This window comes from Hyaloscypha bicolor (genome assembly GCF_002865645.1).
Source record: "Hyaloscypha bicolor E unplaced genomic scaffold K444scaffold_56, whole genome shotgun sequence".
In the NCBI taxonomy this organism is placed as follows: domain Eukaryota; kingdom Fungi; phylum Ascomycota; class Leotiomycetes; order Helotiales; family Hyaloscyphaceae; genus Hyaloscypha; species Hyaloscypha bicolor.
Genome location: NW_020194558.1, coordinates 2963073 through 2975314, shown reverse-complemented (window position 1 = coordinate 2975314; position 12242 = coordinate 2963073). Strand labels below are relative to the sequence as shown.

General features: G+C 29.4%; 2 protein-coding genes across 2 annotated transcripts; both read left to right on the top strand.

Moving 5' to 3' along the window:
- Window positions 1-254: 254 nt before the first annotated feature.
- Window positions 255-1798, top strand: K444DRAFT_588107 (Aldo/keto reductase; the record flags this gene model as incomplete). The annotated part of the gene is made up of 7 exons (XM_024878046.1): window positions 255-348; window positions 407-546; window positions 608-712; window positions 776-972; window positions 1033-1117; window positions 1167-1368; window positions 1436-1798. The coding sequence occupies 7 exons, from the start codon at window positions 255-257 to the stop codon at window positions 1492-1494; spliced, it is 882 nt and encodes a 293-aa protein (XP_024738721.1). The 3' UTR covers window positions 1495-1798.
- Window positions 1799-2793: 995 nt separating this feature from the next.
- On the top strand, window positions 2794-3474 carry K444DRAFT_612044 (uncharacterized protein). The gene has a single exon (XM_024880058.1). It carries the CDS (start codon window positions 2811-2813, stop codon window positions 3297-3299), a length of 489 nt encoding a protein of 162 aa, XP_024738720.1. The 5' UTR covers window positions 2794-2810; the 3' UTR covers window positions 3300-3474.
- Window positions 3475-12242: the final 8768 nt, after the last annotated feature.

Sequence of the window (12242 nt, the reverse complement as noted above, 5' to 3'; positions counted from 1 at the left end):
ACATACTTGGGTCATGCAATTCCAACTAAACATGCATGACTGCTGTCAAGCAGCCTGAAATGTGAGATCTCAAAAATAGGCTGCGTGTATAAAGGAGGGGCCCATCCTACCCTATTGCGGCTAGCCTGTATGCGATCGATAATCTATAAGAAACTGACTTCGTTCCCGAAGTGTCTCGCATCGTCCAACAACTCCAATTCACGATTAACAATTCTGCGCCTCTGTGAAATACCACCTTCATTTTCTATATCACTATGGCCATCAGTAACAAAACCACGGCGATCTTATCATCAGGCTTCGAGATGCCTGCCATTGGCCTTGGAACATCTGTGAACCATTCCCAGTCAAGTGTTCATCTTCAATTTCCTGAAGCCAATCCAGTTCTCCACCACAGCTCTAGCTCCAGATCCAAACGAAGTTGAGAATACAGTGAAAATAGCGCTTCAAATTGGGTATCGTCACATCGATTGCGCTCCGGTGTATCAGAACGAAGTTGCTGTCGGTCGAGGAATCAAAGCATCTGGCATTCCACGGAAGGAACTATTCGTAAGAACTATTTTGGGATGCTCCGCTTACTTAGATAACTAAATAGCATTTGGCTGGATAGATCACGAGCAAACTCTGGAATACAGAACATGATCCAAAGGACGTAGGACCAGCTCTTGAACAAACGTTGAAAGACCTTGGAACGGATTATGTGGATCTTTATTTGGTAGATTACTGCTTCATCGAGTTGCCCATGATAAAGCATTTCTCTGACCTCTGGGGAAAATAGATCCACTGGCCGCAGTCATATGAAAAGCAAACCCCTTATACACTCTTTCCGGAGGATGGAATCGGAAACCCGCTCGTAACAAATGTGCCTATTGCGTCAACATGGCAAGCAATGGAAGCACTTGTCGCGGCAGGAAAAGCAAAAAGTATCGGCGTCAGTAATTTCAGTCAGGCACAACTCGAGGAGCTAATTACCACGTAACTGCCCTTTCGTTTTCATTTCAAGTACTCAGATCCAGAGGTTAAAATGCTTGATAGTGCAAAAATACCTCCCGCTGTGAATCAAATACCAGCAACCCCATACCGCCCGAAGAAGGAGAGGCTGGATTGGTGTCTCTCCAAAGTAAGTGTATAGTTCTCCTTTCTTACTTGGCTTGTCTAACGTTTAGAAGAACATTCATGTCACAGCCTGGGGTCCCCTCACCATCGATAGGGCCACACAATTGAACGTCACAAGTGACCCTGTTGCTCAGAAGATCGCGCAACGTATCAATATCACGCCAGCACAGCTTATATTGAGCTGGACTATCCAAAGAGGTACTAGCGTGATACCCAAGAGCTCGAACGAGGAGAGACTACGGTCGAATTTTGAAGGTGTGTGACGCTTGGTGAAATTCACCCTTAGAATGCCCCTCGTTACTAAAGATTTGCTGTTTTATAGTTATTGAACTTTCACCCGAAGTTTTGGAGCAAGTTGATGAACTAGAGATAGTGGTATAATTGGACAACAGTTGATTGTGGCAAGCCAAATTCTTCGAGCTTTATGTCGGAACAGGGAGATCTCTTTTTTTGCCTAGGGTAGTTTCTCTGCCATTTGTTATCCTAAGATTATTATTAGATCATACCTTCATCTCACTTTGTGCTATCCTACTCACAGCGATTCTGTGGGCAGCCACAGTGGTACCCGGCGATCCTGTGGCCTTTCGGCAACGGTGTTTTTTTTGGAAACGGGTGGTCGAGACGTATAGTAAAATGAAGACAGAACGACATCTCTTCTAGATTATTAAACAGACCAAAATATCTGACTTATCTTTACAACATACAACTTATGTGAATGTTGGGTGACTTGGTATTTTCGATGAACGGATGGAACCAAGTCTATTTATAAACATTGAGAACGGATCCTACGGTTCGTCCATGCGATTCATGATAAATCAGGCAGGAACCTCTATTTATACTTAATTTCACAGCATAAATTTCAATCTCCCCCAAAAGTACAAAACAGATGTTCAAGCTTGCGGGGTATTGCAGCATTCTTTTTAAGAGCGAAGCCTAGAAACATATCTTAAAATCTTTAGAAAGTGGATTTACTAAATTGATCTGGTCTTTTGGCACCAAGGATACAGGGCATCCAATTGAAATGAATCTTCTGAAAAACGAAGATCCGATCCATTTTCATGAACCGGATCCAAAAAATAGTGAGACGATCTGTCTATCCATCGAGAGCACTGGTGAAATGGCCAATCATTACTGATTCGGTTTACATTCGGGGTAGTGCGAGGCGGGGCGAGGCGAGGCGAGGCGTTTGTCCGTAAGTGGCAGTGCGAGACGATGTACAGTAGTATCGCTTAACACGCTACGCTGCAAGAGGCCGAAGCCCCTGAAGTACAGGGTAGCGACCGTTTTCTGTACTATAGCTTGACTTTTGGTCTGTGCTGAAACATTCTGCCATCTGGGTAGGCGCTGGTTTTCCCTTCAACTCAGTCATTGTTCGAACATTTGACGTCTTGGTAGGAAATTATTTTCCTTTCTATTCAGTTTAGTCATCCATAGTGAGTATATAATGTACAAATAACAAAGTAGAGCAGTTTGGTTAATATGCAGCTCGAATAGGTAGCTCAGAAATGGACGAATCCACCACCGGCCTACTCCAGTATTCCTCCGAGGCGGAGAATCGCCGTTCATCACGATCCGTTTCAACCGATAGCACGCGAACACACCTGGAACATTTACTGAAAGAACGGCTCCAAGAAAAATTAAGAAGGATTCCATGGTGGAAAATCTACTTGGTTGTCACGGCTCTTGTCTTGCTGGGAATGATCGGCTGGGTAGTACTTGTATTCCACCATCCCACCGAACTTATAAACTCCGCCTCAGTTCCATGGAAGCATTGCGGGAATTCGCCTGTGGAAGCCCTACAAAACGACTGCGTCTATGATTTCATAGCCGGCGCCTTCGTTCCCAACGCCTGTTTCGATGCCGAACTCGAAGACGAGTTTTTGAAACTGAAGGATTGGCACTTTTACGGGGATGAAAACGCACAGCAGGAGCTTTCTATCGAGAGTATTAAATCAAATGGGGGTACTGAGCCTATGTTTGTTTCTGTGGAGTATCACTGGATACATTGCACGTATACATGGAGGAAGCTGCATCGGTCGCGGGTTTTCGGGACACCGATCGATGATCATATTGGGAATTACTCACATACGGCACATTGCGGGGAGGGGCTTGTTTCGCAGTGTGATGTGAATGATACGAGACCTATTATTGCCTTTTTGCATCACTACACATCTTGTTTGGCGTAGGGTCAGGGGAGTATTGGTTTACGTGTTGGGATCCTGGACGAAGAGAAGAGATGGCTAACCTTGGATTTCACTTGGATTCCACCAGCGATAATTGAAGGGAGAAGCATCCCAGAGGCTGCGAGCTTGGGTACAGCTGGTGTTTCCATACTTAGAAATGGGCATCTTTCCGGCTTTGTAGATCTCCGCTGGTGCCATGTCAGAGAAGTATATCTTGAAGGATACGGGGTGTCATATTTGTACATAAGAAGGGAGTGTAGTCTAAATGATATAACACAGAATTTATTACTACAAACTTTGAGGCTCAAAGTGAAGAAAAGGAACGTTGACGTGTCTTTGTAGATACTAAATCAAATGTTGAAAGGTTATATAATAAGGAGATTTTATTAATTAATTAATTACTATTCTATAATAATAAGTAGCCTATATTTATAAGTACTTATAAGTCCTTTGAGCTCCCAATTACAGCCTATTCTATAGGCTACAAAATAGACTATAGTAGCTGCCTATATTACTATTTATAGGCTCTAGTATTTACTTATAAGTTATATTATAAGCTTTAGAAATATTAAAGCCCTTATAGCCTATAGTTCTTAAGTACTTATAAGTTTAATAAATAAGTTATAAGAAATATATTATATAAATATTAAATTAAAGTTATAATTCCATATATTAATTCTTATTTAATAAATATAATAAGAAAAATAATAGTTACTTTTCTATTATAAAATATATTATTAAAATACCTAATATAATAAAGAAAATTTCCTTTAACTTTAAACTTCTCTTAAATAATAATTTAAATATATATTAATTATTAATTACTTTTTAGCTTATTTATTTTAATAATAAGTACCTTTATTTAATTTAAGTCTATAAACTTAATTTTAAATTATTTCTAAATTATTAAAGTTATAATTTAGGCTAATATAAGAAATTTAATAGAAGTAAAAGAAAATAATCAAAATAAATAATTAAATTACTTATAAACTTATTTTATTAATATTAAAAATTAAGGAAAATAATACTTTTAATAAATAAATTAAATAGCTTTAATTACTAAAATATATTAATTTATAGTTTTAAAGCTATTATAATATAAATTTAAACTAGTTTAATATATTTGCTTATTAATATATTTCTAAAAATAATACTATTTAAAAAAAAGAGTTTTATATTTTTATATATTTATTTTCTCATTTATTAAATAATATATAATTAAAGTAATTATTATATAATTATTAGTTTACTAGTAATATATGGCACTATTATATAGGCGTGGAAATGCTAGTTGCATTAGTTAGTAAAGTTATTATTATTCCGAAGTAGGGATCATAGTATTATAGTATTAATATATAATCCCTAAATCTGCTAAGCCTAAAGGGGTCTAGTCTACTAGTCGAGTCACTAATAGAATGCGAGGTCACATAACCATATCCCGTATCCCATATCCTATTACCTATATCCTGTAACTATACACGTAACTCCCAAAGAAATAGCTATACTAATACTGGAAATTCTCTAAAAATGCGAAAAATAGTATCTCCTTCTAATTATATACAAATTCCCTAATCCGGCCCAGTACCAGATTTCCCAAACGCTCTATATATCTATATTACTTCCGAGGTTTTAATTATATACCAAAGGCCATAGCCTTTTATATATAACTTCCCCTCTTATACTATTCTCCTATCCCATATATCTATTTCCTGCCCTATTTATACTCGACTTATTCCTCTATATCTAATTATATAGTATTCATATTAATTAGGTACTTGAAGGCATTTATTAGCTTCGATTTCGTTATGAAATCGGCAGGATTTAATTCTCTCTTAATTCATTTGACTTCTATAATCTCTTATTATTTATATACCTGGTAGAGGCATATTACATTAATTATTAGATGCTTTTCTCGAGTAGTTCCCAATTTAATAAGGCATTTGTATAATGACTTCGAATCCGTATAGACTACTAGTAGTAGTTCTATTTCTAGTACTCTATTAATTATAGATTTAACTAAAGTACCTATATTAAAGCCGTAAGCCATATTATAGAGTTCTGAAGCTAGAATACTTCTAGTAACTCTCTTATATTTAGTAGAGAACTAGTAAATAATATTAGTATATCTAGTTCTATTTACTAGAACTAGAATATATCCGATTTAGGAGAAGAGATCTCTATTATTTATAAATAAAGCATCGTAAAAACGATTAAATATAAGGACTTCTTTACTAGCTTTATAAATCTTAGTTCTCTAATAGTATTCTCAATTTACTATTAAATATACTTATTAAGTATCTTTATATTAGTTTCCGAGGATTTAATAGCTTAAGCGGCAATTAATAGGTTATATAAAGCTTCTGGTTAATAAACTAATATAATATATACTCCTCTAGTATATTAGGTAATATATTAGTCCTTAATAGAGAGATCTTAATAAATAGTACTTCTATTACTTATAGTAGTAATATTCTTTATAGAAACGGTTCGGAGGTTTTTATACTAGTATTCCTATATAAGGATAATTCTAGTAGTATTTATATAAATAATACCTCTATTAAACTTGAGATTATAGTTAATAGTAAGGCATTTATATTTCTTGGCCAAGAACTTAGCCTTTTAAAGCTTTAGTTATTCTATTTTTACAAAATTATTATTTCTGATAAATAGGATATTATTAGTTTAAAGGCCAATAATTCCGAAGGGTTACTTACTATAAAGGAGGCAAGGGTTATAAGTTAACTATTTTATAGAAAGCTCATTAATATAATAGGAATAGTAAGTTTTAAACTAATAGTTCCCAGCTTCCGGTATATTATATAGTAGTTTTATAACCTTTAGAACCGAATTATTATTCAGATTTAGCTTTCTAGTAAGCTTATAAGGTGAGTTAATATAAAAATTGCAGTTAAATAAGGTTATTAATTAGATATAAGCTTATAAGATATTATATAAATATAACTCTATAGTATCTATTATTATAGTAGTAATATTAAGGATAATTCTCTGGCTAATATATTAAATAGTAGGCAATTATATTAATACCATATATTTTTTACTATTATTATAAGCCTAGATAATTAGTCTCGACTTCTTAAACTCTCTCTTTATACCCTTATTCTTAATCTTATTAATAAACCGGGAGTTAAAGATATATATTTTTTTTAGTATCTGAGATCTGGAAGTAATCTTAAATATGCCCTTTTCTAGGAGGCTAGTAACTTTAACTTAATAGGAGTCCTTATATAGGTTATTATCTTATAGGAATACCGCAATATCCGGGTTCTTATAAGGGCATTCTCTGCCGCACTTTAGTAGAATAGCAGGAATAGCAGGAGAAATCATACCTGTATTACTTTTAGCCTTACTATAGAGTTCGGGAACAGGTTTAGGTTCGGGGCTATTAGTAATAACCTTAATATTCCCTATATAAAAGGGCTTTATAGAGATTAAACAGAAGATAGTATTACCGTATAATAGAGCTAGTATATAGTTCTCCCCGTTAATAGCTACTAGCTTATATAGCCTATTCTAACTGCCAGGTTAACCGGTATTTCCTTTATACTATATAAGAATATCCGAATTCAAGGGAAGTTTATAGATATTAGTAGTACTAGAACTATTTCGGGTATTTAGGGTATTTATAATCTGGTATCTAGCTTAAAGCTTTTGAATTTCTACTATTACTTTCTTGAGTACTACTAATTACTATAATATAGTTAGTAATAGGGTATTATATTCGGTTATTCGGAATAAAGTACTATAAATTAAAAGGGTTAGGATAATACCATTGGGTCTAGTAGAATTATTAATAGCCTTAAAAGCCATTTAGAGTATAATATCCTTATTAATTCTATTAATTTCGGCCATAATAATAAGATAAGTATATTAAATCGGGCTATAGTAGTATTCTATAATTCTAACGGAACTATAAGCTTTTACGGAAACGATTTTAATCTTGGTTCCTATAGTATTTACAAGCTAAGTAAACTTCTTACTAATAAACTGCTTTCCGGTATCTGCTATAATCTAATTGGGAGGGCCTAAATAAGTATTAATCTAATACTACTTTAAGGCATCCCAAGTATATAATATACTAATATTTTGAAGCTATTAGCCGGCTTAATATCTAGTACCTTTATTAATAATATAGAATATAAGCTTACCGGAAATATAAAAAATATTAATAATAATAAAGTAATTAAAGCTAATATTATCTCTTAGGTTAAACTTAAATTATTCCGGTAATTATCCGAATTTCTAGTATTACTTATAGTACTTTATAAGGTACTTAAGGGCTTTTATATTAATATTATAGCCTGCTCGTTCTAGTATATTTCAAAGCTTACTAATAGATAGATAACCAAAATAGTAGTATAGATATTATAATTTAATTTCTATAAAAAAGCAGGAGTTATAAGTAAAGAATTCGGAAATAAAGCTTTATAGAATAGTATTCCAAAGCAGGAAAGAGTATCTAAAACATTATACTATAGGTATAAAGCATTTATTAGAAGTAATAAGATAATTAGTAAGATTATTAAAATAGACTTCTAGCTTATTTATATTAGCCAAGCTAAGTAAAAATAGAGTCTTTATAGGTATAATATAGAATTATACTTGCCTAATTAGTATTCTTACTATTATAGATCTAATAGAGGATATAGATCTAATACTAAACTAGATATTAACTTGATCTTTAGTAGTTTTATTAAGTTAGATATTACTATTAGTTTATTATAAAGCTTGGAATTAGTTAGAACTAGTAGTTAAGAATCTAGAGGCTCCGGTATTAATTATAACTCTATAAAAGCAGTAAGTATTATATCTTAATATATTATTAATTATAAATATCTGGGTATTTTTTATTTATTTAATAGGTTCTAAGATATAGTTTTTGCCTATTATCTGGTATATAAGAAAAAGAGAAATAAGGTTATCTATAAGGATATTAGTTATAGGAATAGTAGAAATAGAGGCTATAGGAGTGGCTAGAAAGCTCTTAACGGAAATAAAATAGGAATTAGAGTAATATTTCTTTCCTTTATCTATTTCCGCTAGTAAGGTTTCAAAAGTATTACTTACTAGTTTGTCCTTACTATTCTCATTATCCTCTTTTCCTTTAAATTCGGTAATATACTATATATAAGTATTACTAAAGTATTTATTAAAGTTATAGATATTTCGGAATCTAAATTAGTAAATATTTCTATTCTTAAATCAAGCCTTCTTAGCCTCTTATTCCTCTGGTATATATTTCTATAAGTAGTATTCGGGTTTCTTATATATAAAATATAACTTTGGAATATAATTATTATAGTTATAGGACTTGAAGTAGTTATTACGGGTTCCGAAGTTATAACTGGGTCTGTATTAATAATTTCTGGACAAGCGGTAGTTTAGAGGATTTTGAGAATAGTATTATTAATTAGTAAAAAGAATCTCGGTATTAATCTATTATTTCTTCTTATAAGTAGTAATAGATAATTAGAGCTTATTAATAAGTTAGCCGAGATTAGGAAAAGAATCCGAGACTATATATTAATATACTAGTATATCTTAATAGAAGGTAATAATTTTATTATATAGGAATTCGGTATTTTATAGAATAAGTACTAGTTTATATTATAATTTATATAGGTTATTAATTAGTAACTAGACAAGCTTAAATATTATCTTTTTAGGGTATTAAGCCATTATAATTACTATTATAATAGTATTTTACTTATCTAAGTTTTAATATTAGAAACTAGGGCCTTTAAAGAAGCTATAAATATTTATATAGGCCTTTTTATATATATATTAAGAGAGCTAGTTATTATAAAAGTAATCTTATATTAGTTCTTTTAATATAATAGGAAAAGCTCTTACTAATACCTCTTATAAAAGCTCTATATATTAGTAAATATTAAGAAAAATAGCAAGTTTTTAGTTAAAATTACTATTAGTTCTATTATATTTCTATATCTTAGTATATATCTTTACTATTTCTCTAATTAGCTTTATAGTAAGAGGGCTAGCTAAAGGGCTATTTAAAGGTAATAGAGGTAGTAGAAGTAGTAGAAATCCGTTACTACTAGCTTTCTGCGGTCCGGTACTAGTAGAAGCAATTATAGATAGTAAAAAAATATAAGTAATAATTAGTTTAGTTTATTAATTTCTTATAATACTATTATTAAAGAATATATATAATAAGGTAATAGGGCCCGTATTAAGGTCTAGTCTAGTAGTAATAATATTAGCTATAGTTTAGGTATATTACTTTTCTTCCTAAATAGTATTAACTAAGGACTATATAATAGTAAGTTCCTTATTATTTTATTTAATATAAATACTACTATATTATAAAGTAGCTTGTAATTTATATAGTATATATTAATCTAGATAATTAAGTACTTTGAGGTCGAAATTACTAAAATCCTCCTTAAATAATTCCCAGAGATTATTATTAGTTAACTTCTTTATCTTATACTAGAATAGTCTAGTATTAAGGTAATCTAGGACTTCCTTATTACTATAGGTAATTAGGTTAATACTGCCTTTCTACTTCTTTACTTATATATATCTATTCTATAGTTCTACTATACCGAATTCCTAGAGTCAAGCCTTTCTTAATATATATATAATTCGTAATAAGAGAAGTTTAAAGGTAAGGTAATTCATAGTAAGTTTATAGAAAAGTAAAATATCTAGATATCTGGTTTAGATATCAGATATCTAGGTCAGATATTAGATACCTAATTCAGATACTAGATACCTTAGATACCTAGAGATATTATAGGTATTAAAGTAAATATTTCGCCCTTAAATATTTCGTCTATAACGAGAAATTTAGGAAGTGAAATATTATAATTCCGGGAGGATCTAAAGCTCAAAGAACTCGATTTAATAATAAAATTAAAGTAGTAGTTAAAAAGCTTTAAGGATATATATAAAGTATATATTCTAGAGAGAATATCCTATAAATACGGGTATTATATAAGTGGAAAAAATGGGTTCTAAGAAGGTAGTCTTAGGGCTAAAAGAAGTTAGTTTTAAAGAATAATAGATAATTAAATAAATAGATAGTCAAATAGCTAATCGCTTATTAATTAGTAAGAACTAGAGCCTTCTTTCTTAGGCTACCGGATATTTTATAGAGTTAATAAGTAATTCCTTTCTTTAATAGAGTAATTATTAGTCCTTAGCAAGAGCTAGCTATTTTCTCCTTTAGGCTACCGGATACTTTATAGAGTTAATAGGTAATTCCCTCCTTTAATATAGACTAGTTCAATTTTGCTATAGGCTACCGGATATTTCTTTAGCTTAAAAGATTCTATTCTCTAATCTATATATATATAAACTAATTAGTATTAGTTTACTAGTAATATATAATACTATTATATAGGTATAGAAATACTAGTTATATTAGTTAGTAAAGTTATTATTATTCCGAAATAGGGATTATAGTATTATAGTATTAATATATAATCCCTAAATCTACTAAGCCTAAAGAGGTCTAGTCTACTAGTCAAGTTACTAATAGAATGCAAGATTATATAACTATATCCCGTATCCCATATCTTATTACCCATATCCCGTAACTATATACATAACTCCTAAAGAAATAGCTATACTAATAATAATAGACTTTTTTTTATTTAATTTCTTATATACTTTTTAGCCTTAATTATAATAAATAATAAAGAACTTTAATATAATAAAATTATTAGTTTTATATTTAAAAAAAGCTTTTTTATTTTAATTAATATTTTGAAAATATAAAATATATTTATTAAGAAAATTTAATTTTATATAAATTTTATTATTTAAAATACTTTTTCTTAAACTTTTTTTATAATATTTGAAAGGTAATATTATATTTATTTATTTTAAATAATTAGTTTAAGGCCCTTTTTATATTTATTAATAAAGCTATTAAAAATATTAAGTTTATTAGCTAATAATTTAAAAAGTTAATAAATAAATAAATAAAAGAAAAAATTAATAAAAGAAGTTTATTTAAATTTATATAAATAACTTAATTAATAATATTTATTATTTTATTATTATTAATTATATTAAATTCTAATATATATAATACGAGTTTAGGGCTGCTCTATTAAAATTATTAATTAGCGGCCTTATATAAGCTTTAGGAATAATTAATAATTTTACTCTAAATTTATTTCAAATAAATTTGAAATTAATAAAGATATATTATATAATAAAAGCTCTAGCTAAAGTTATATAACTTAGTAAAGGCTTTTAACTAAATATATAAATTAGATATAAATTCTTTATAGACTTTTTATAAATAATATAAAAAGAAAAATAGCTTATAAATATATAAAGTTATTCTAAATAAATTAAAAGCTAAATAAGACTTTATAATATTTCTAGATATATTATATTATTTATATAATCTATATTAGAAAATAAAAGAATATAAAGTTCTATTTATAAAAATAACTTATAAAGCTATTATATAAAACTAGCTATAAGAAAAAACTAGTAATTATAAATTTATTTCTATTATTTCAAATAACTAGCCTTATAACTTATTAATAATTATTATAAAAAATAAAGTTAATAAAAACTATTTATAGAAATATATAAAAAACAATTACTAATTTATAAACTAGAACTTAATTCATAGAATTATTTATAATTAGCTATTAAAATTACTATCTAATAGCTATATTCGAATTAAGAACTTCTTAAAGCTATATATTAATATTTATAACCCGTTATAAAGCCCTTTCTATAAATAGAGATTTTATAAGAATATTATAGGTATACTAATTTTAAGTTATAGCTTAAAGAGAAATAAATCCGGTAAATAGATATTTTATAAAACCTCTAAAAGTAATTCTATAATTTCAGGATCTGCTTTATTTATATTAGCTAAATCTATTATAAAATATATTTATTTCTGGCTAGAAAATATTTCTAGAATTATTTAAT